Source organism: Xenopus laevis, chromosome 6L, assembly GCF_017654675.1.
Source record: "Xenopus laevis strain J_2021 chromosome 6L, Xenopus_laevis_v10.1, whole genome shotgun sequence".
NCBI lineage: Eukaryota > Metazoa > Chordata > Amphibia > Anura > Pipidae > Xenopus > Xenopus laevis.
In genome coordinates, this window is record NC_054381.1 from 52,491,687 (window position 1) to 52,512,300 (window position 20,614).

The window sequence follows — 20,614 nt, forward strand, 5'->3', positions numbered from 1 at the left end:
GTTGCACTGGATGGACGTAACTATGCAAATTCACTAAGATGCGGATTTTACTGTACGTAACGTCTTGTGCCAGACTTGCCTTCACCACCTCAGACCAGGCGAAGTGCAATAGAGTAGATAGGAGTTCCTCAAAAAATAGTTGAAAATTTTTCCCAAAAGTCCCAAAAAAGATGGTGACTTTACATTTTTCAGGGTGATAGGCTGTCAATTTTTTCTGGGGTACCCGGCTTCCACCCTACATTTCCTAACATAAGGCACATAAACTATACACTGGGCTCATGGGTAGGGCAATATAACAACTTTATTTTATTAAGGTTCCCTGGGCTTGTGTAATGTAATGTATTTGCTGCAACATATACGTCCATTCAACTTTAACTTCCCGACGTTTGCAAATTATCCAACGCTATCGCAACTTCGCTTCGTTTGCTGCAGGAACACTAGCACAACTTCGCCAGCGTTCGGCGCCCTGCACGCAACTTCGGATTTTAGTGAATTAGCGTTGTCCTGGCGAATCTACAACTGGCGAAGTGTTGCGATGCAAACGAATCGGACGCTAGCATAAATTCGTCGCTTAGTGAATCTGCCCCTTAGTGGGGAGGGGGGTACAATAGCAAAGATAAAAAATCCAATATCTGCACCAAAATCTCTGTTTGTCGTTATGCTGTAAACACAGCACAATGCAATGCTTCTCAACTCTTTTCTCCCAAATTATGTTTCAGAATCATCGTAGCACCCCAAACATTGGTTAAGAACTACTTATTTGCCTTATTTTAATAACAATCTTTATTTGCTGGGAAAAAAAAATCACATTATTTAATGGGGATCATGGAGACTAAATCTAATCAGCACAGGGACCCATACTTGTGTCCTGCTCCTTAGGCTAAGAATCCTTAGTTTAAAGGGGAACTAATGTGAAAATGAAATGTAATATACTCTTATTTCATGGAATAAGAAATTTCCACATATAATCAATGACATTGAATAAATTCTGTACCATTACTTAGCAATCTGCATGTAGAGTTGGGGATATTGGTGATTAACTTGATTATTTCATAAATGATAAACTGATTAGATTTAGATAGGTCTCCTTTGCTTGAAGGGTTACAGAATTAATTACATTTTGATGCAGTAGTATTTCCATTATGCTATTAAAATATAGCTGTGGTATCCATTGAAAATATTTCCAATTTTTTCGCAATGGCCTGGAGACATATTTACACACATATCAGAACTGTACAAATATTTTTTCTCATTTTAAATTTAATTAAAAAAATACAAGCAGAAAGCAATGTTACAGTGGAAGTTTGTAACAGTACCATTAAATGTGTGCTCCCAGTTCCAAAAATAAATACTAATACCCCAGTAAATTTCGAACTTTCCAAAAATGAATTGCTAGCTGTCGCTGCACTTCTTGCTTTATCCCAGTGAAAAGGCAAGAATTTTGCATTGGATTGCAGTAAACATCCAGCATTTGTCACATGCAACTTTGCCCTTATATGCACTGAATGGAACTTTATGAGCAAAACTCTTCTATATGAAGATTAAAACATCCAGACCACATATAACTCGAAATTTTCAGTTGGAACATTCTCAGTTCCACTGCTATTCCACTATATTGATACCAGATATTTGCTAAACCCTACATTTGTGGACAAATCCCTTGTGCAAAGGTGATTCCCAGTGGTAGAAGAATGCTTTGTGATTCACCTCTTCCAATTCCAGGGAATACATAAGTCTCCATCCTGCAGCACAGAGTAGTAATGGGAGATGCACAGATGCATGCCTGTCAAGCATAATAAAGGTTCCTCTGTCAACCTTTTACAACAATCAATCATCTGCACACAAGAAATACTGGGCTCCTTGTACAACCTGCTCAGGGAGGATCTGTCTTTACATAATGTGGTAAGTTCCTGCTCCACAAATGTTAACCTGTGTAGGAAGCAAAGAGAAGCATCACATGGAAGTTAAAGATCCCCACAAGAAGTTTAAGCAGACAATTCTTGCTTCTAAAGGCAAATGGACTCCAAAGGAAATAATTATGCATTATCTAGCATTGTTAACTTAATGTTATTGATAGCTAAGCAATAAAACAAACATGGGATAATTCAGCTGTCTACAATAGAGCTATGAAATTGCTAGCATGATTTGGCTCACATCAGAAACAAAGTTCTGTACGTTTAGACAGGCTGATAGTAATATGTATTCATCAGAGGCTCAAGTACTTTTTTGTTTTCATATAGCAGCTGAACATAGATCTATAAGTACGTAGTATAAAGAATCTCACAGCTGTACATACAGAGTATTTATCTAGCTCAGTGTCTTTCAAACTATGGGGAAGGCCAACTTGGGGTGTTTAGAGAACTGTCATGAGGTCTCAGCGTGAAGGTCGGTTAAGGTAAGATTTGTGAAGGATGTCTATTTACTCTCTCAAGTACACAGTCCCAAGTACACAAGTCCCAAGTAAAGCAGCCATCTTCCAGGTCTTTGGTAATCTGAGACTGGCGAATCGGCGCATGCGCAGTTGGAGCAATTTCCCGGTTCTCGTCAACTGCAAATGCGCTGAAATAGATGGACATTGCTGAAGTGCCGAAGAAGACATGAAGACCTGGAAGATAGCTGACGCGAATTGCGATCCCTGAATCTGCATTGAGGGGTAAGTAAAGGGCTTTTCCCCCAGGGTAGTGTCTATGCTGGGGGGAGGAGGGAGGGGCGTCTACGTAGGGTAGGGGGGGTAGGGTTTTTTTTAGTTAAGGGTTGAATTCTCCTTTAAAGTTGGTTTCATAGGCGTGCTTGAACAGACCACATTTTTTTCAGCTCTCCATTAACCACCAGTGATTTCAAATACTGCTGGTTTGAAGATTTGTCACACACAGTTGTGCATTTTTATCTTATATATCTTATTTATTTTATATATTTCTAGTCCACAGATGCACAATAAATGATTACCCTGTGAATATGACAGACATTTGCTGAAATGAAGGAACACTTACTCTTCTTTTCTTTTCAGATTTTCCCTTGCTTGTTGCGAGTGAGTCAAAAGAAACCACTGTAATGAAGCAGGATCGCAAAGAGTTGGGATGATATAATGTCCCATCTCATGCAATCGAGGTGCAAATCGATCACTGCAAAGAAAGGGATATGGATCACCACCATGAGTCTAAATCAAGTCTAGTAGGAAAATGTAGATGCATACATCAATGCTCAGGCAACTAGGGATGCACCGAATCCAGGATTCGGATCGGGATTCTGCCTTTTTCAGCAGGATTCAAATTCGGCCGAATCCTTCAGCCCGGCCGAACCGAATCCGAATTTGCATATGCAAATTAGGGGCGGAGGCAAATTGTGTGTTTTTTTGTCACAAAACTTGGAAGGAAAAAAGGTTTCCCCCTTCCTACCCCTAATTTTCATATGCAAATTAGGAATCGGATGTAAAAACTCCCTAATTAAATCTACGTGTATGCATCTTGTGCTTGAATGGCTATCCTTAACAATGTAGCACATATACTTATACACACTTTTCATTTCATTAAAGGGTTTGGCTGTCAATTTTTTTTTTAAGGTTTAATTTATTGCATCACAATTATCTGCTAGGGACCTCTATTTGGGAAAGCATCTGGAATGCAGTGTTCTTTCTTGACTGCAATGGTCCTGTTGGTATACTGTACTAAACTTCTAGATACAATTGAGCTTTAACTAGATTCCAGTACTTTATAGATGAAAGACATTAGGCAGACTTAGTATGTAAATTCGTCTTTTTTACATAATATAGAGTTAAGCACAAGATCAATGGCATTTATCCATCTAAGACTAAGTTGCCATTTACTCTGTAAAAGGACCATTGGGGAATCGATTTTAAAGCACAGTAATATCCAGAGTTTAAGCACGACAATGCCATGTCACAAACATTATTCTTGCTGCAACAATTATGTGCACAAACATTTAATTTGGGCAAATCATGGGATAAAAAGGGAAGCATGCGGCATACTTGTCAATCATAATAGGAATAAAAAGAATCATCACATTTGATGCACACTGAGGTATAGTATAGGAAAGTGTTGCATACGTATCCAACCACCATACTTGCTAGCTATGCTTTTAGCTGCAATTACAGCTTGAGCCATTTGGGGTTAAGTTCCTACTAGCTTTGTACATATAGATCCTTCCACTTTTGCCCATTCTTCTGTAAGGTTGAATGGGAGCAGTTAGCAAGCAGCAAACTGCAAATTCTCAATTAAATTGGGGTTAAGGCTTTGACTGGAACATTCAGATGCTTGTTTTTTAAACTGCGTAGTTTTGGTTGTGGGGTTGGGGTTATTATCCTGCTGGAATCTGAACCTCTGTTCCAGTCTCACTTCTGATTGTCCTTTATGTCTGCATCCATCTTGCTCTAAGTCCTAACCAGCTTCAAAGCCCTTGCTGATGGAAGGTGTCCCTACAATGCAATGCTACACCTTTGCCATGGTGTGTTCAGGGTGATGAGCAATGATTTCAACCGCACACAGAATTTTCTAATTAGGTTAAAAAATTACATTTTGGTGTCTTCAGACAATAAAAACTATTCCCACATCTTTTGTCTCTCCCACATGCTTCTTTTTGGCAAATTCCAAATGGACTTTGATCTCCCCAGTCTTTCAGAAAGACCTGCTTTCTTCATTTTCTTCAATCTTCCATTTTCAGCTATAGATGTATCTAGATCTGACTACTTCTCAGATACCTAACTGATGATGATGTTTTGGTGGATGGACTTCGCTGTGTAGAGTCATGTTTATGTCATAATCTTTATATTTTTTAACAATAGATTTAAAGGAATGCAAAGGGATGTTCAAAATGTGGCATATTTTTTCTATAAGCCAAGCCTACTTGGTGCTTCTCCAGAACTTTATCCTAGATTGTCTTGGTAATTTCTTGGTGTTCATAATGCTGTTTATTCTGGGGCCTTCTAGAAACCATTATGTGTGGCACTTTAACATTATGGATTTATTTGTGTAGATCAGTGTTACATATGGGCAATAACAAAAGTTGTTCAACAAAAGCCACCCCCATAAAGTTTTATGTAGGTGCACTTTGTCATTGTAGGGGTTTGCTAAAAGTTCTACCCCTCAACTTTCCAGTGAATAGGGGGACTGCTCATCACTTACCTCTGAAGTATCATCTTCAGGCAGCGAAGGCTGCGGGGATGGATTGGCATTCTGCTACTCAGCAGTTTGTTGTAAAATGTTTCTAGCATTCTGTAGTATTCTTCTATTGTTAAAAGTGACTGTTGCTCCTCAATATGCACTATTTCAATTCCTCCTAGTAGATGGCTGATCCTGTCCTGAAGGTGCAATAGCTTCCTCTCAAGGTAGGTATAGCTGGACAATCTTTCGAAGAGCTTAAACAAAAACACAAATTCAACATGCTTTGAGTTTAACCTTTTTGTGGTGATCATTGCTAATCATGTCAGTGAGTCAGACCTAAAAGTCTAGATAGCTGTGCATACCCAGAAAATCAGGTCCTAGAAAATGTTTGTTGTTTTAATAAAAAAAAAAAAAGTAGTAATATCCCTTCAAGGTGAATTTCCTCTTTATTAAAATAATCAGTGGTTGACAACATCCTTACAATTACTTTGTGTCCTGTTACAAATAATCAAACGAACAATGTTCTCAGAAAAGGGAGAAATAATGGCCTATAACAGCAAGACTCAAAATTGAGTGCTATGAGGTACATTTAAGTCAAAAACAAAAAAAATCCTGCAACTCAAAAGGCATGTAAGGAGGCGTATTACTGTTTCTGTATACGTTTTTTAACATTCTGGTTTAAATAAACTTTTTATTTTTAGGAGTAATGTTTGGTTCTTTTTGTATCCGTTACCAATAATGACAAGGTACATGTTTTTATGGTTAAACATAATGATATACAATGAGTAAAACAATTACACTGTACTGGCCATGCCTTTATTTGAACATCTATTGTTTATTGTGAAAATCAATCGGGTGATTTCCTGACCTCTGGGGGTGCAAGGGAAAGAGCACTAATGGGCCCTCAATGTCAGAGTAAAAATCTGGTCTACTGTATGTCTTCACCCGCCTACCCCTACTGAATGGAACGCTGCCTAACACAGGCAGTGTTCCATTCAAAGTGTATTCTGCGGGTCTCTGCTCTCCAAAACAAAGCGCAGATGCCTGCACATATCTGCACAATGCCCCACGATGTGGGCAAAGTGCAAACTTTGCACACTACATGAGGCTTCAAAAATGACCCATACATAATATTTGTGTAGAGGACTGATAAATGGTGTCCTCATTTATTGTGCATTCCTCTAAGGTTTGGCCACTAAAGGGACCCTTAGTCTATGGAGGGAGTGGTTCTCCCCTTCCTGGGTCAAAGCATGACCCCTAGTCCTCCCTGGTTCAGACACAAGGTTGCAGGATGCAACAATATAAAAAAGGTAGCCATGTGGCTAAAGGGCTTTTTGCCAAAGGCTCCCCTAGTTGAAAGGGAGTTAAAGGTGGAGCCGTTATTAGTGTTTAGTATGGGCAGCTAGATCCTGTCACTGGTCTCTCTAGGAGAGATAGCCAGGTTCAGGGCTACCTATATGAGTAGCTCTTGGCTCCACCAAGGAGTGTTAGAAGCAGTTAGACCCCCATTTGCATTGTTGCCTAGAATAGGAACCAGCAGACAGTTTATAGGGATTAGATAGATTCCCACAGGCGTTCCCCTTAAAGAGGAATCCTCCCAAGAAGAAGAGAAAACTCTGCGTGGACTATTAGAGAGTATTGCTCTGTTCTCTGTTCCTATTCTGGCTTGTGAGTGTATACAGGCTATGGAATGACTGTGCCTTCCACTGTTGCCATATTCTCCTTTTTGGATTGTTCTAAATTGTTCTGGTTAATGTTCTAAGAACCATAGGTGCCCATTTATCGGAAATATTACTGATTACATTTGCATCAAATCCTCCCTCCACACGTTGTGAGGGCCCACACCTAATAATAGATCTCATCTGAAGCACATATAGGGGTAAGGTTAATAGTTTGAGTAATGGTGCTGCTCGGTTCACTATAGCCTTACATGTGTAAAGCTGAAGTAGACTCCAGAGTTTTACAGCAGAACTGGGACACATTTTGTGCAAAGAAAGATGCAAATATGTTTACAAATATTAGTTTGCTTTGAGATGTTTGCTTTCATTATTTAATTGCACTGGACCAGTAACAGTTAAGAGGACTCATTTACAGACAGCAATGCAGGGTGAAAGTGCAAAAAATAGGCTCAATGCGCTGTATTCATGGGAGGGGGGGGCAGTAAAATAAGAGGGGCATCTAAGTTATTCTTAACTATTCCCTATTATTCTATTATTCAAAATAACTTATATATAATTAGGTAAAATGTCACTGTTTTGTAACCCCTTTAATTTTATTTTTCCTTCACTATGATAATGCATTTAATTTCATTATTGGAAGCATACATACATATATACATATTATATGGTAATTTGCTTTCTGCATATCCCATATATTCTGTTAAGGAAAAAGATGTTTATTATTTTTACCTCTCCTACTCTGCTACAAGTCTTAGTAGGGCTCTGACATTATTTACTGCTGTAATGATTATATTTTCTTTGATCTCTACCAAATGCTGCTTACTGATTGGTCACATGCTCCTGTACTGTACTGCAATAAAACATATCTGTTTCTCTATACAGATCCATGGACTGTGGGTGTACACAGAGGTTTAGAGAGCAGACTCTGTGTATGTGCAAGGCAGTCTGGTGGTATAAATAAGGACATTAGTTACTCTAAGCTCCATGGAATTTATACCAATGAAAACAACACAATAATAAAAATAAAGAGATCTTTCCATGGCCTACAGTGATCAGATTGTAAGATACCAACCAAACTCTTCCCTTTGAGTCTTATTGCATGTGTCGGCTCAAAAGGCCAGCGAGGCAGGCAAAATAATCTTTCTTGATTTGCTGGGTCGGGCAATTTTTTGCATGTTCTAATCTGATTTGACAACCTGAACACTGCACAGAACAACTCAGCAGTTTATCAAAAGAAGATGCCCATTTCACTTTTTACACCATCTGTCATATTGGATTGCTTAGATATCACTATCATCATCGTGAATCTAATTTGAACACAAGCACAACTCAAGTTTATATATCAGCTGATACATGTGTATACAAAAGCAGGTGATCTCTCATTTGCGATATCCTTTAATACCCCATCTCTTTATAAGAAAAGCGTTATAATTAATCATGAGGGGTGCTGCACTGATTTTTAGAAATTGTCACTGGCCTCTGCACTTGATTTCAGAGCATAAAGACCTGCGGCTAGTACCTTGAATAGAGCTTTCAATTTTAGGAAGCACACTATAAATGAAGGGCGGGGGAAAGCATCTAGGTGTCCCCCTTCATTACACACAAACTGTATCTGACGATTCAGCACTAAAAATGGCCGATGTTTGGGTGCCTTCAAAGGCATCCAATAAAAATGTTCTGGCTAGCCCGATCGACGAGCAGACCAATATCCAAGTCTTCTGTCGATATCGGTAGGCTCATCTCCCACCGTACACGCACCAAATATCATATGGAAATTTGTTTCATACAATATTATCAGTGCATCTATGGCCACCTTAACATCTCCAACCAATATGACTTGTCTGATATCATCACTAGTCACAACAGTATTGCTGCCACTTGATTACATATCTTGTGAAATAAAAAAGGTTATTAAGCCCAGATACATAACTTTTTTTGATGTTAGTGTGCCTTTAAGTTGCTGACTAATAATATGCATATGAATAACAGCGATTTCACAAGCACATCAACGGCAGCTGTTTGCAGCATGAAGTGGTTCCCTTGCTTCAGGGCTATACAGAGTATTTCTACATTCATTCAGAGCAGGAAGCCTGAATCGTTAAGTAGATTACATAGTAGTTCCAGAAGAATAAGTAAAGGCAACGCTTAACCAAATTAAGATGACAGGACTGAGGCTATGCATGCTGCAAGTAAATACATTGATTAGAGAATTATAAGCTGAACTGACAGCACATTTAATATTGCATTCTTGGATTCATACTGCATTCACTCTGGCTGAGGGTTGGATATAGATGTGCAGTCAGAGATTTAATACCGAAAAACTTTTCATAAAAAAGATAATATAAATCTTTCTGTAGTCTTCAAAATTTCTGTGCAATAAGTATACTGTGTATATATATATATATATATATATATATATATATATATATATATATATATATATATATATATACACACACAACTACAGATAAACTGTACACAAACATAATTCTGCACAGGTCTTGGAATGCTCGCTTGCATTATGTTTTTGCAATGGTTTTCATATTGCATTATGTTTTTGCTGATTGAAGGCACAGACCTATTTTGTTGCCCCCTCACACACACACACCTGCACTGGTACATTTGCAGCTACAGACTTCTATCTCTGTTGGGCATATATTCTTCAGACACATAGGATAACCCACTCAGCATATTGCAAACTAGTGCTAGGTTAACATAATTCATTTTTTAAAGGAGCGATCAGGATTTTTGCATCATAAAATGATAAAAAAAATATGGATGTACATTGAGCTTTTATTACAAGTTTGCTCCTTTTTACATAGGGATGCCATCTATATTGCAGCTGGAATTGCAGGTGGTTGACATCAGTGGCCGGTAACATTTTGGGAGTGGATCTATGATGTCTGGGATAGGATTATAACATGGCGATCATTAGCTGATCACTGTGCCATTCAATTCAAAACCCAAATTCAGAAATCTGGACCAGCGGCAACTCTAATTTCACAGAAACAACACTATACTAAAGGTCCCCTTTTAGTATGATTAACTATGAGCAATCAATATAGGCAAAACATGTTTCTTATCATTTATACACCATATCAGTATTACAAAAAATGAAGTTTTCACCTTTGCCCATTGGTGATGTACATCCATGGTTCCCAACATCACATGACCAGAAGCGTTCATGCCAGTTTCGTCAGTAAACAGTAATGTGCGACCTACCAAAGCAGGGATATTTCAGATGGAAAAGCATAGAGATATATGTATGCAATCAACTGTGCTTGTAATGCTGGAGGTTAATTTACACATCACATCAAACTAGGGATTTGTTAAAGGCTCAATTGTTAAAAAAAGAAATGTATATATTTATATTTATATATTACCTGTCAGTCTAACAGCTGCTAAAATGTTTGCTAGCAGCAACAGTCTTATTTTATATAATAATGGTAAAACATGTCTATATTAATTTGGGGCAGTTTGGCTTACTTTCATCCTATCACCCTACCATTTGTACCAGGCACAAAAGGGAATATTAACAGATCAAATGAGTCTTTCCAAAATTGAAAATCTATTTGCTCTTGTGCCCATGACCTTCAACCAATAGCATTTTCAACAAAATACAAAAACAAAGTGCAGGCATAAGTCACATGACCAGGGGCAGCTGGGAAATTGACAAAATGTCTAGCCCCATGTCAGATTTCAAAATTGAATATAAAAAAATCTGTTTGCTCTTTTGAGAAATGGATTTCAGTGCTGAATTCTGCTGGAGTAACACTATTAACTGATGCGTTTTGAAAAAAACATGTTTTCCGATGACAGGATCCCTTTAAGAACTTTTGAATCAACAACATTTTTACAAGAACAATGCACATAGTACATTTTGAACCCCTTTTAATTCATAATGTTTCTGCCCCTTCAAGAGGAGTGAGACGCCAGGTAACATTTGCTGATTACATGGCTTTGGGTAAATTACAACAGAGATACTCAAAATGTGCCTAAGGTGGGGCCAAGCAAACAAACAATTATTAAATTCCTTCTTATCAAGCCCAAAGCTACACCCCTAAAAGAATAGAAAGTACAATGTAATTATTGCAATAAGGAATTGTCTACTGAATACATAGAAATGGAGACATCTATTGGCAGTAGAGCAGATTTTTTAGTAATACTTACCTTTCGCCATCTTTAGAGTTTCAGGATTCTGCTGAATTAAACGACTTAAACTATGCAGTTGGCTGCAACGATGAGCAACACCCCAGCTTCTCTGCCATCTATACCAAAAGAAAAATTGAATAACAATTAAAAATACAAATAACCCTCATAATATTATTCATAGGTTACACTAGACCAGTGGTCCCCAACCAGTAGCTCGTGAGCAACACGTTGCTCTCCGACCCCTTGGATGTTGCTCCCAGTGGCCTCACAGCAGGTGCTTATATTTGAATTCCAGGCTTGGAGGCAAGTTTTGGTTTCATAAAAACCAGGTGCACTGCCAAACAGAGTCTCAATGTAGGTTGACAAGCCACATAGGGGCTGCCAAATGACCAATCACAGCCCTTATTTGGCACCCCGAGAACATTATTCATGCTTGTGTTGCTCCCCAACTCCTGTTACTTCTGAATGTTGCTCACAGCTTCAAAAGGTTGGGGATCCCTGCACTAGACACTGTATAACTGAGCTAAATGGATTTTAGGCACCGCACAGATGTATTGTGGGTTATATAATCCTATGTGCATAAAAGTCAAGAGGAAAAGTATTGCACAAAGACTACCCCTGGCAATCAACCACTACAACTATCCATGATACATCACTTTCATTTGATTTGAATGGTTGCCTTATACAGGGGACAATTGTCTTTTTTTGTAGATGATGGTAACCCGGCTAGGCTAACCCAAAGCACTTCTCATTCATGTCGGTTGAAAGCAATGCTGGGAGTATTGCTGGCTTTAGAAGACCATACTAAACAGTACCAACTAAAACACCTCATGTTTCATAGCCCTACAGGAACATTTTTAGATATGAACTTATCTTACCAACTCCCTTTAATGGAAAATATAAAGCTGGCTAAAGAAACTTATTTATTATCTGCTTGCAACAAAAAACAACAACGCAAATAACATAGTTAGACCATTGAAGTTACCAAGTCACCTTACCGGATATCAGAGAGTTGGAGTTGATCAGCCAGTTCATTCTTTAACCGCTCTAGCTCCTCCCGTAATGGAAAACTTTTTGTCAACTTCTTGTTAGCCAGTGACTGATTGTTTTCTAACCAGGGACTAGAGAAAAATGTACACTAAGTATGACTTCCCTATCTATGCATCTAAATACATACAAACACATGGGCCACAGCTCTCTAATGTGAAATAGATGCGCAATCCAGTATTGGAATTTTTTACACATTGACATAATTCTGTCTTAAAGGATAAGTAAACCTTTAAAACAAGTGAATGTACTGTAAATCGATGAGGGGACTATTCTAAGCAGTTTTGTCATTTACATTCATTATTTATTTTCTTTTTATTCCAAGATATTAAGGGATACATGTGCTGTTGATATGAATGAATTTTGTTCCAACAGCGCCACCTGCTGGTCAGTTTCCCACCAGTCTGACCACCAAGTAGTCAAGGAAGTTGTCAGGAGAAAGAAAGAGGCTGCTCTGATGTTCTTCTGCTTAGGAATACAATTAGAAACCTTCCTCACATCTTTCCTAAGCAGAAGAACATCAGAGCAGCCTCTTTCTTTCTCCTCACAACTTCCTTGACTACTTGGTTGTCAGACTAGTGGAAAACTGACCAGCAGGTGGCACTGTTGTAACAAAATGCATTCATATTAACAGCACATGTATCCCTTAATATCTTGGAATAAAAACAAAATAAATAATGAATATAAATGACAAACAGGCTTAGAATGACACTCTCATCCATTTTACATTCACTTATTTTAAAGGTTTACTTATCCTTTAATGCCATTGCTTTCTTTATTCCATGTGCTTCACTCAAACCAGAGAAGCTGTGCATTATGTATACTTGTTCCATGACTCTTAAAAGGTTTGCTTTTGCTCTCAACCTGCATAGGCTTGTATGCACAAAGACCTTCACAGTGCTTGTATATAGGTAGTAAGATATTTAGTATTGGTTTCGCAAAACATCAAAAGTCCAGAAAAAGAATAACTCTAATTCAAGTCAACCATATGCACACCTGCCATCATCTGTAGATACATTTATGAGATTCACAGTGCAGCAATAGCTGGAGAATTGAGTCTACACAGTCCAACATTAGGACAAATAGCATTACAGAAAAAAGAAATTCTACATACATACATAATTGTTGTCTCTACTCTTTGGGCTTGCTCCAGCTCTTCTTCAGGGTCCTTGAAACCAGTAAATGAATAATATGTCTTGTCCCATTTTATGGGCCTGTCAAATGCTGTTTTTGTTCCCATGTGAGGCTTTGACTCCATACCTACTTCTGAAGTATTCACATGTGCAGTAGATAAGCTGCATGAATTCAGAATATCCAACACTGTGCTTAGCAAGTCCCTTGTTTGCAAAGTAAAATGTACGGTCCGGAATCCTATCAAGAAAAGCAAGTAAGAAATGTTTTTCACATAACATCACTATAGATCAAAAGACAGAATAGGAGCCATAAACGACCTTGCTTTCAAATCAACACCAAACCTAAAAATGCTAAGTAAGCCGAAAAGCTATACAACCTGATGTTTTTTTTATATACTGTTTTTAGACACAATATGGCTGCAGCATGGCTATCAATAAGATAACAACATTGGAGCTTTAAGCAGCAAAAATGGCTTAAACACGGTTAAAGTTGTCCTTCACCCAAAACATAAAAAAAATAAAAAAAAGATAAACATACTTCTGAGCAAATGTATAGTATACTTACATACTTTTTTCAATGCTTTTAAAATTATTTGAAAATGAGATTGCAGTTAAAAAGCAATAAACGATTTACTCTTTACATTACCGTATATACTCGAGTATAAGACGAGTTTTTCAGCCCCCAAAATAAGATGAAAAACTCTATCTCGGCTTATACTCGGGTCAAGCGCAAGAACGGTCGCCGGCGTCTAAGAATAGTCGCCGGCGCCTAAGAATAGTCGCCGGCGTCCAAGAATAGTCGCCGGCGTCCAAGAATAGTCTCCAAGAATATTCGCCGGCATCCAAGAATGGTCGCCGGCATCCAAAAACGAGACGCCGGCACCTCCAATGGGAGCAGAAACCCTCATTTTTTTTGATTGAAACTTACCAGAAGCTGCTGCATTTCCCACCCTAGGCATATACTTGAGTCAATAAGCTTTCCCAGTTTTTGGAGGTAAAATTAGGTACCTCGGCTTATACTCAGGACGGCTTATACTCGAGTATATACGGTATCTGCACTGTTGGCTCTGAATCCTGGAGCAATGTTCCATGGCAGCTGATCAAACTACCTAGGAATTGACTCCTGGTCTAATGTTTTAAGGGTCAGACACAGAGAAGAGAGAATGATAAACAAAAGCTAATTTCAACAAGCAGGTACATTTTCAAATAACTTTTTGAAATGAAAAAAAATGATTTCACATGAAATAAAGTGTGATGGAAAGTTGCTTAGAATTATATTTTTTTCATTATGCATAGAATAAAAAAAAAGCTTTAGTGAAGATCCCCTTTAAATGTCAAAAATTACACTGAAGAAAAGACTTCTTTCTGCAACTTTTGAATATTTTGGAAAGACCACAGCACAAAGGGAGCACAGACAAGAGAATCACTGTATAATCTTCTAATATCCAGAACCTAAGCAGTAAGTCTACTTTCTTAAGAACAGATTCTTCTTGGACTACTGCTACGATCTGTGTGTATTGCCATACTGGCTATATTACTATATATTGATGTGTCAGGAAATAAACCTCGTGGTTGTACCTTCTATAAAGCCAAAGTTATGTTAAAATGATTAGATATATCATGGTTACACAGGTACCTGTTGAATTATATTGACATTTCTAACTCTGGAGTACAGCAACTATCCTGTTAGGTGTCTGTAAAACCCTGTGAGCACAATATGAGAACCACTTTTTTACTTTGCTGATGCAGTATATTTGGCACATATTGTTGTGATTGCTATGAAGCAATGAACATAGTCTATTTGGCCTCTCTGGAACTCATAGTTAGCTCATGGTGCTTTAAAATGTCACACATGAAAGTTCTGAGTACCTGACCTGATACTTTAATAACTGCCACAAAACATTAATGTGCAGCCTAATATGATCAGTGTAACTTCCTTTCTAACTGTGATTTAGCTACTTAGTAGTCTTTTATAAGTGTCCTTTCACTTATTTTGTTTACATGTATCATCCCAGGATTTATTGCAAGAATAAGCTACTACATTTTTTTCCAGCAGCAGCACCAGCAGCAGCAGCAGGCACTCCCACTCAATGATACATTCACACCAAGGGGTCTGCCTCTGGAAAGGCCTCTGGCCATGGATTCCATACTTTGTTGAATTTTGGTGTACATTGCTTTGCAAGGTAAGTTAGTTTTACAACTGGAAGCTTGTTATTTACCAGCTGTATCCATTGCCGGGTAGTGGGCGGTTGTGGGCTGATCCACTTCATCCCTACCAGTTTTTTGGCATAAAAGTACAGTGTTCGGAGGAGCGGTCTAGTTTTGTTTCAGGGGGATCATTCGTCTACTATACCCAGAAAGCATACCTTTGGGGTTAGGACAACTGCTTACAGAATTTGATCTTTAAGATATTTTACCACATCGAACCAATAGCTTTACATAGTAGGGCATGCCCATAGTAAGTGGAAAAAGCCAGCATCAGGGGATTGGCAATTGGGACAGGTAGTGTTGGGGTTGTTGCCTATAGCTTTTTGTTTCAATGGAGTAATATATGTTCTGTGGAGTATTCTGAATTGCACCAGCCGGTCTCTAGTAGAGATTAGATAGGTGTACAGTTCACGTGTTGCTCCTTCCCACATTTCCTCTTCTAGGAGTGAGATGTCAATGTCCCATTTGCTCTGATCTTCAGCAATCACTAATCTCCAACTGCTGATTTGCTGATTTTACAGGGGTTATTTTTTTCTCTCCTGACAGTGGTTTCCCTGAATTAGTGACCGGTGTCCAGATTCTTATAACCATGACAGGAAAGCAAGAATAATCAATCTTTCCAAGAGTATGCCAAATAGATTTAAAAGTAAGCTCAGCAGTCAAAAAAAAAAAAAAAGCCCGGATGCACTGCCCTGAGCATACAACACAGGCCACTGAATTATGAGCAAAAGTGTCCATGATTGTGTGCATCACAGATTGGAGTGCCTGCCGAGATGTTTATTTAGGAGAGTAAACTACTATAACTACTAACTCCCGTTTTAAAATGATGTATAGCGTGCTGAACATATTTATCTTGTGAGTTATTTATGACTGCATATAGTTACATCTTGGTAATACAGCTAAAATCTATTAAAACAGGACTGTGTAGACAGTTCAATGCAGTCCAACAAGATTTTCCAACCAGTCCCATTGATTTCCGACAGTAAGCTTTGAAAGAAACTCACTCTGGGAGAGGCAGTTTAGGCTAATGTCAGTCCAGGAGATGTGTCAGCATTTAGCAGCTATGTCTTTTATCTGCAAACATAGTGGAGAAAAAATGTATGGCTTTGTCTCCAATCGCTTTCCATTTTGGGCAGACCTAAATAAATACAGATTGTTGTGAACTGCGCAAGAGCATCATACTGTTCACCTGTGTTGTTGCACTGCTAATTTTGTGGAGAAAAGTTCTAACAATTCTGCAGGTGTTAGCTTTATTTCCCATCATCACTTCTAACTCCAAGGTTTCATATAAGGAAAATCTCTACTGTTACAGTATGCTGAGGATGTGTGAAGATTTATGTTGACTGTAATGACACTTACCTGTGGTTTTAATTGTGTCTGGATCATTCATGGTGTTTGGCTCAGTTTCTCGGACATAAAACGTGAGCTGCGCTGGTTTGTGAGACTTCTGACTGGGTTTCTGAAGACTTGTTAAGTAGCCATTTAATCTTTTGAGGGAATTTTCATTTACTTCCTATAATAAGGCAAACATCACATGTACATTACAGCAGAATGTCAGAATTCCTTTAAGATAACATTTACATGCTACTCACATCAAATAAACTGGCTGCAGCAGTTCTTCAATTCTTGTATCTCTTCCAGGAGTTTGGCAGTGTGCTGCTAAATATTTTACTATAAGCCCTATTTGAGTGTGGGCACCACTCAGAATTGTTCATTACATATATGTATTATTTCTTTCAGTGATAGCCTGGAACCCTTAATTTCAAGATAAACAGGAAACATTGAGGGATGAGGACAGACATAGTTCAGTGGGTGAAGGAACACTGACACTGCTGCAATGACCAAATACAATATATCGGATTTGACGATGGTTATAAAAACTTTTATTTTATAAATTATATAGAAAAAAAGCAGACACAAAGAAATTGGAAGTACAAAATGTAAAAGGAAAAATATTACCACATATCAAAATACTTACTCTTTCCATTGGATGCTGCCCAAAAAAATCTGGGTGGACTGCAAAATAAAAAGGCCTTAGAGCAGTTACTGCATCTGCACCCGAGAGCGGCCTGGCTTGAAAAACAAATTTCTGTAGCAGAGACCCCCAAGGAAGTCTGAAAAGAGAAGAAAGAAAATAGGAGTAAATTCACCATAAATAAAGTAATGAAAAAAATAGGCACAGTATGTCTTTCACTGTGTTCTCTAAATCGAGACTAAGGCCCTACCGAAGGCCCTGGTGTGTTTTTTCTTCATTGGGTAAATCTTATGAAACACGTGATATTGCCGCCCAGGTGGGTGACAAAATGCCAACAAATACCTCTTTGTTAAAGAATATGTCTTCAGTGTGTATCTAAAATATGCCAGTGAAAGAGAGTGCAGATTTTTGAGATACAGTTGATCTATTTTTAGAGGAATCAAGCTGAATGAGAAACACACTATTGGCCACTCTACCCAATGTGTAGGTGAAGAACTGTATAGGAAATATACAAAATTAGAGTCAATCAGTAACCTGAGATCCCACAATAAAGAAAAAAAGTTTTAAACACCTTTCTACCAAAGAACATTAGAAGGGGTAAACTTACCTGTTTGTGGCTCTGCAGCAGCCAAACATGACAATTTTGCTGTGAAGACCAACATGCAGTAATCAAACGAGTACCTTCAGGTACAACCAATGGAGAGAAATTACTATATTAATGAGAGGTAGAGGAGAAAGGGTACATCTAAAGCATTTGAATCCCAGCATACATAGGAGAGATAGTAGAGCAGGAGTGCCCCTACTAAACAGCTATTTCTTATGTAACGTTAACATAATAGTTGTCTGTTAAATAAGACAATATAAATGTAAAGTTAACATAATTAATATCTGAATGAAAAGCGTATAATAGTAGGGTGATTTAGACAAGCTTGTTTATTGACAGTGTCTTGAGATCTACTGATCACCAGCTAAAGGTCTACTGGTAGATCCCAATCTACCTTTTTGGGCACCCATGTACTAGAGTAAAGGTGGCCATTCACTATAAGATCCGCTTGTTTGGCGACCCGATATGACCATTAACGGCTGGGCGATATAGGGTGAATCCGAACGTTCGGCCCTGGGGCCAAACGATCGGATTACAATACTACGAATGGGCTCTGTCGGGTCACAGGACTGCATTAACTAGCCGATAAGGTCCTGGATCGTAAAAAAAAATAAAAAATCAAACTTGACCAATCAATATCTGCCCGATTTTTGGCCTGATATCGATAATCGATTAAAAAAAATGACTGCATTTTAAACCAACATAAACAGTCTCTATCTGATGAATTATGTAAATTGAGAGAGGTAACTTTTGAAAATGTGTTCTTTGAAAATATGCATATATTTATTTAAAGGGAAACTATCACGAAAATTAAAATTGAAACGTGGAAATATGAAACTTTCTAAATACAATCAAAGAAATATTCTGCATCATTTCTGAATAATGATTCACTATTCCTCTCTCAGCATCTGTTTCTCTTCATTCTGTCTTCATTCAGGAGTTGGGTGTCAGATGAATGATCCAATATATCTTATAAGGGCTCCTTTTATCTAAAAGATGTATTAGAGCTTTCTTTATTAAAATCACCAGACATCATGTCTCTCTACATGCAGAATTTTTGCAAAATGCAGTTATTTTGTTAGATTTTGTTTGCACTGGAATTAACCATTTGAGTGAGCTCTAATTAATCTTCATTCTTTCTTCATGGGTGTCAGATTGTCTTTGACAGTTAGAGCCAATATATTTTATAGGATTAATTAGAGCTCACTCAAATAACTGACTCCAGTGCAAACAAAATCTAACAAAAGAACTGCCTTTTGCAAAAATTCTGCATGTAGAGAGACATGATGTCTGGTGATTTTAATAAAGAAAGCTCTAATACATCTTTTAGATAAAAGGAGCCCTTATAATATATATTGGATCATTCATCTGACACCCAACTCCTGAATGAAGAGAGAATGAAGAGAAACAGATGCTGAGAGAGGAATAGTGAAGATGAACTTTTAATTGATTGTATTTAAAAAGTTTATTTCAGTATGCCGACGCTTGTATTAAATCTTCATTTTCGCGATAGTTCCCCTTTAATCCTAAATACACATGTATATCATTCACAATCCCTTTGTTTTTCGAAGCAGAAACACTGCTAATACAACTTTCTCTGCATTTTTGCTCTCTGACAATGTTTTTGCTTGGAAACTTCTGTGGTTTTGCGCTGAACAATTCCGGTGATTTTAGGAGCAGAAATGAGCAGGCGCAATAAATATGCCATGAATATGGAACGTGACACCAGCGCTACTCTCCTGGGAATACAAAAGATTAACACACTGGCGAGGTAACAATTGCGATCCAGGGAGCGACAGCGCGTTGCCATGGTTACACTTTTTGCGCTGGACCTTACGGGTGTGCAGTCACCTTTAGTCTTGGTAAACAACTGGTGATTGTACCTTACCAGAATGCAAAGGACAGGAAGGCCGAATCATCTACCAAGCAATTCTCCAGTCCCAAATAGTAGATTGCCGAACGCTCGATTGCCATCTGTCACAATCTAACCGCGGCGATTGGTTGTAGCTTTGCCCTACTCTACCAATCACCTATATGTTATGAGGGGCGTGTGCTACCGACCAATGAGAGCGGAATTCGCTTTGTGTGTGAGTGTTAGCAGCTTCTTGGCAACATAACAGAGTGCGAGTTACGTGCTACTTTCCCTTACACCCTAGAATGATTTGTGAGGGAAATACTCGGGTGCTAAGTGATTATGGGTGTTAATGAAACACGTAACGTCGGGGTTGTTGTTGGGAGAGAGTTTATTACATCAGATCTCATTTGTACACAGGATTGTAGTTTGGTGGGTTTTCTCTTGTTAAATCTATACCCCTGTGACCCAGGCTGGAATGAAAAGCAAGTGGTTTTCCTGGGGGTAATAACCCATAGCATCCAATAAGATAATTCCCAGGCCCCAGTCCTGGCGGGTCTTGCAGCTCCATTGTTTATATTGGCACCTGTCCTGCAGCCAGTTCACAGTAACATAGTAAGTTAGGTTGAAAAAAGACACATGTCCATCAAGTTCAATCTTTTTACTTTTTTAAACCTGCCTAACTGGCAGTTGATCTAGAGGAAGGCAAAAAACCCCATTTGAAGCCTCTCCGATTTGCCTCAGAGGGGGAAACAATTCCTTCCTGACTCCAAAATGGCAATCGGACTAGTCCCTGGATCAACTTGTACTATGAGCTATCTCCCATAACCCTGTATTCCCTCACTGG

At 38.4% G+C, this 20,614-nt stretch overlaps 1 protein-coding gene across 1 annotated transcript; it reads right to left on the reverse strand.

Annotated features, from left to right (window-relative positions):
* Positions 1 to 765: 765 nt before the first annotated feature.
* On the reverse strand, positions 766 to 19,924 carry tcaim.L (T cell activation inhibitor, mitochondrial L homeolog). Its single transcript, XM_018267480.2, has 11 exons — positions 19,804 to 19,924; positions 17,919 to 17,992; positions 17,315 to 17,450; positions 16,696 to 16,849; positions 13,114 to 13,366; positions 11,947 to 12,069; positions 10,967 to 11,064; positions 9,923 to 10,014; positions 5,139 to 5,371; positions 2,991 to 3,122; positions 766 to 1,929 (listed from the first exon to the last, which is right to left on the reverse strand). Exons 2-11 carry the CDS (start codon positions 17,945 to 17,947, stop codon positions 1,704 to 1,706), a joined length of 1,476 nt encoding a protein of 491 aa, XP_018122969.1. The 5' UTR covers positions 17,948 to 17,992; positions 19,804 to 19,924; the 3' UTR covers positions 766 to 1,703.
* Between the last annotated feature and the right edge of the window lie 690 nt (positions 19,925 to 20,614).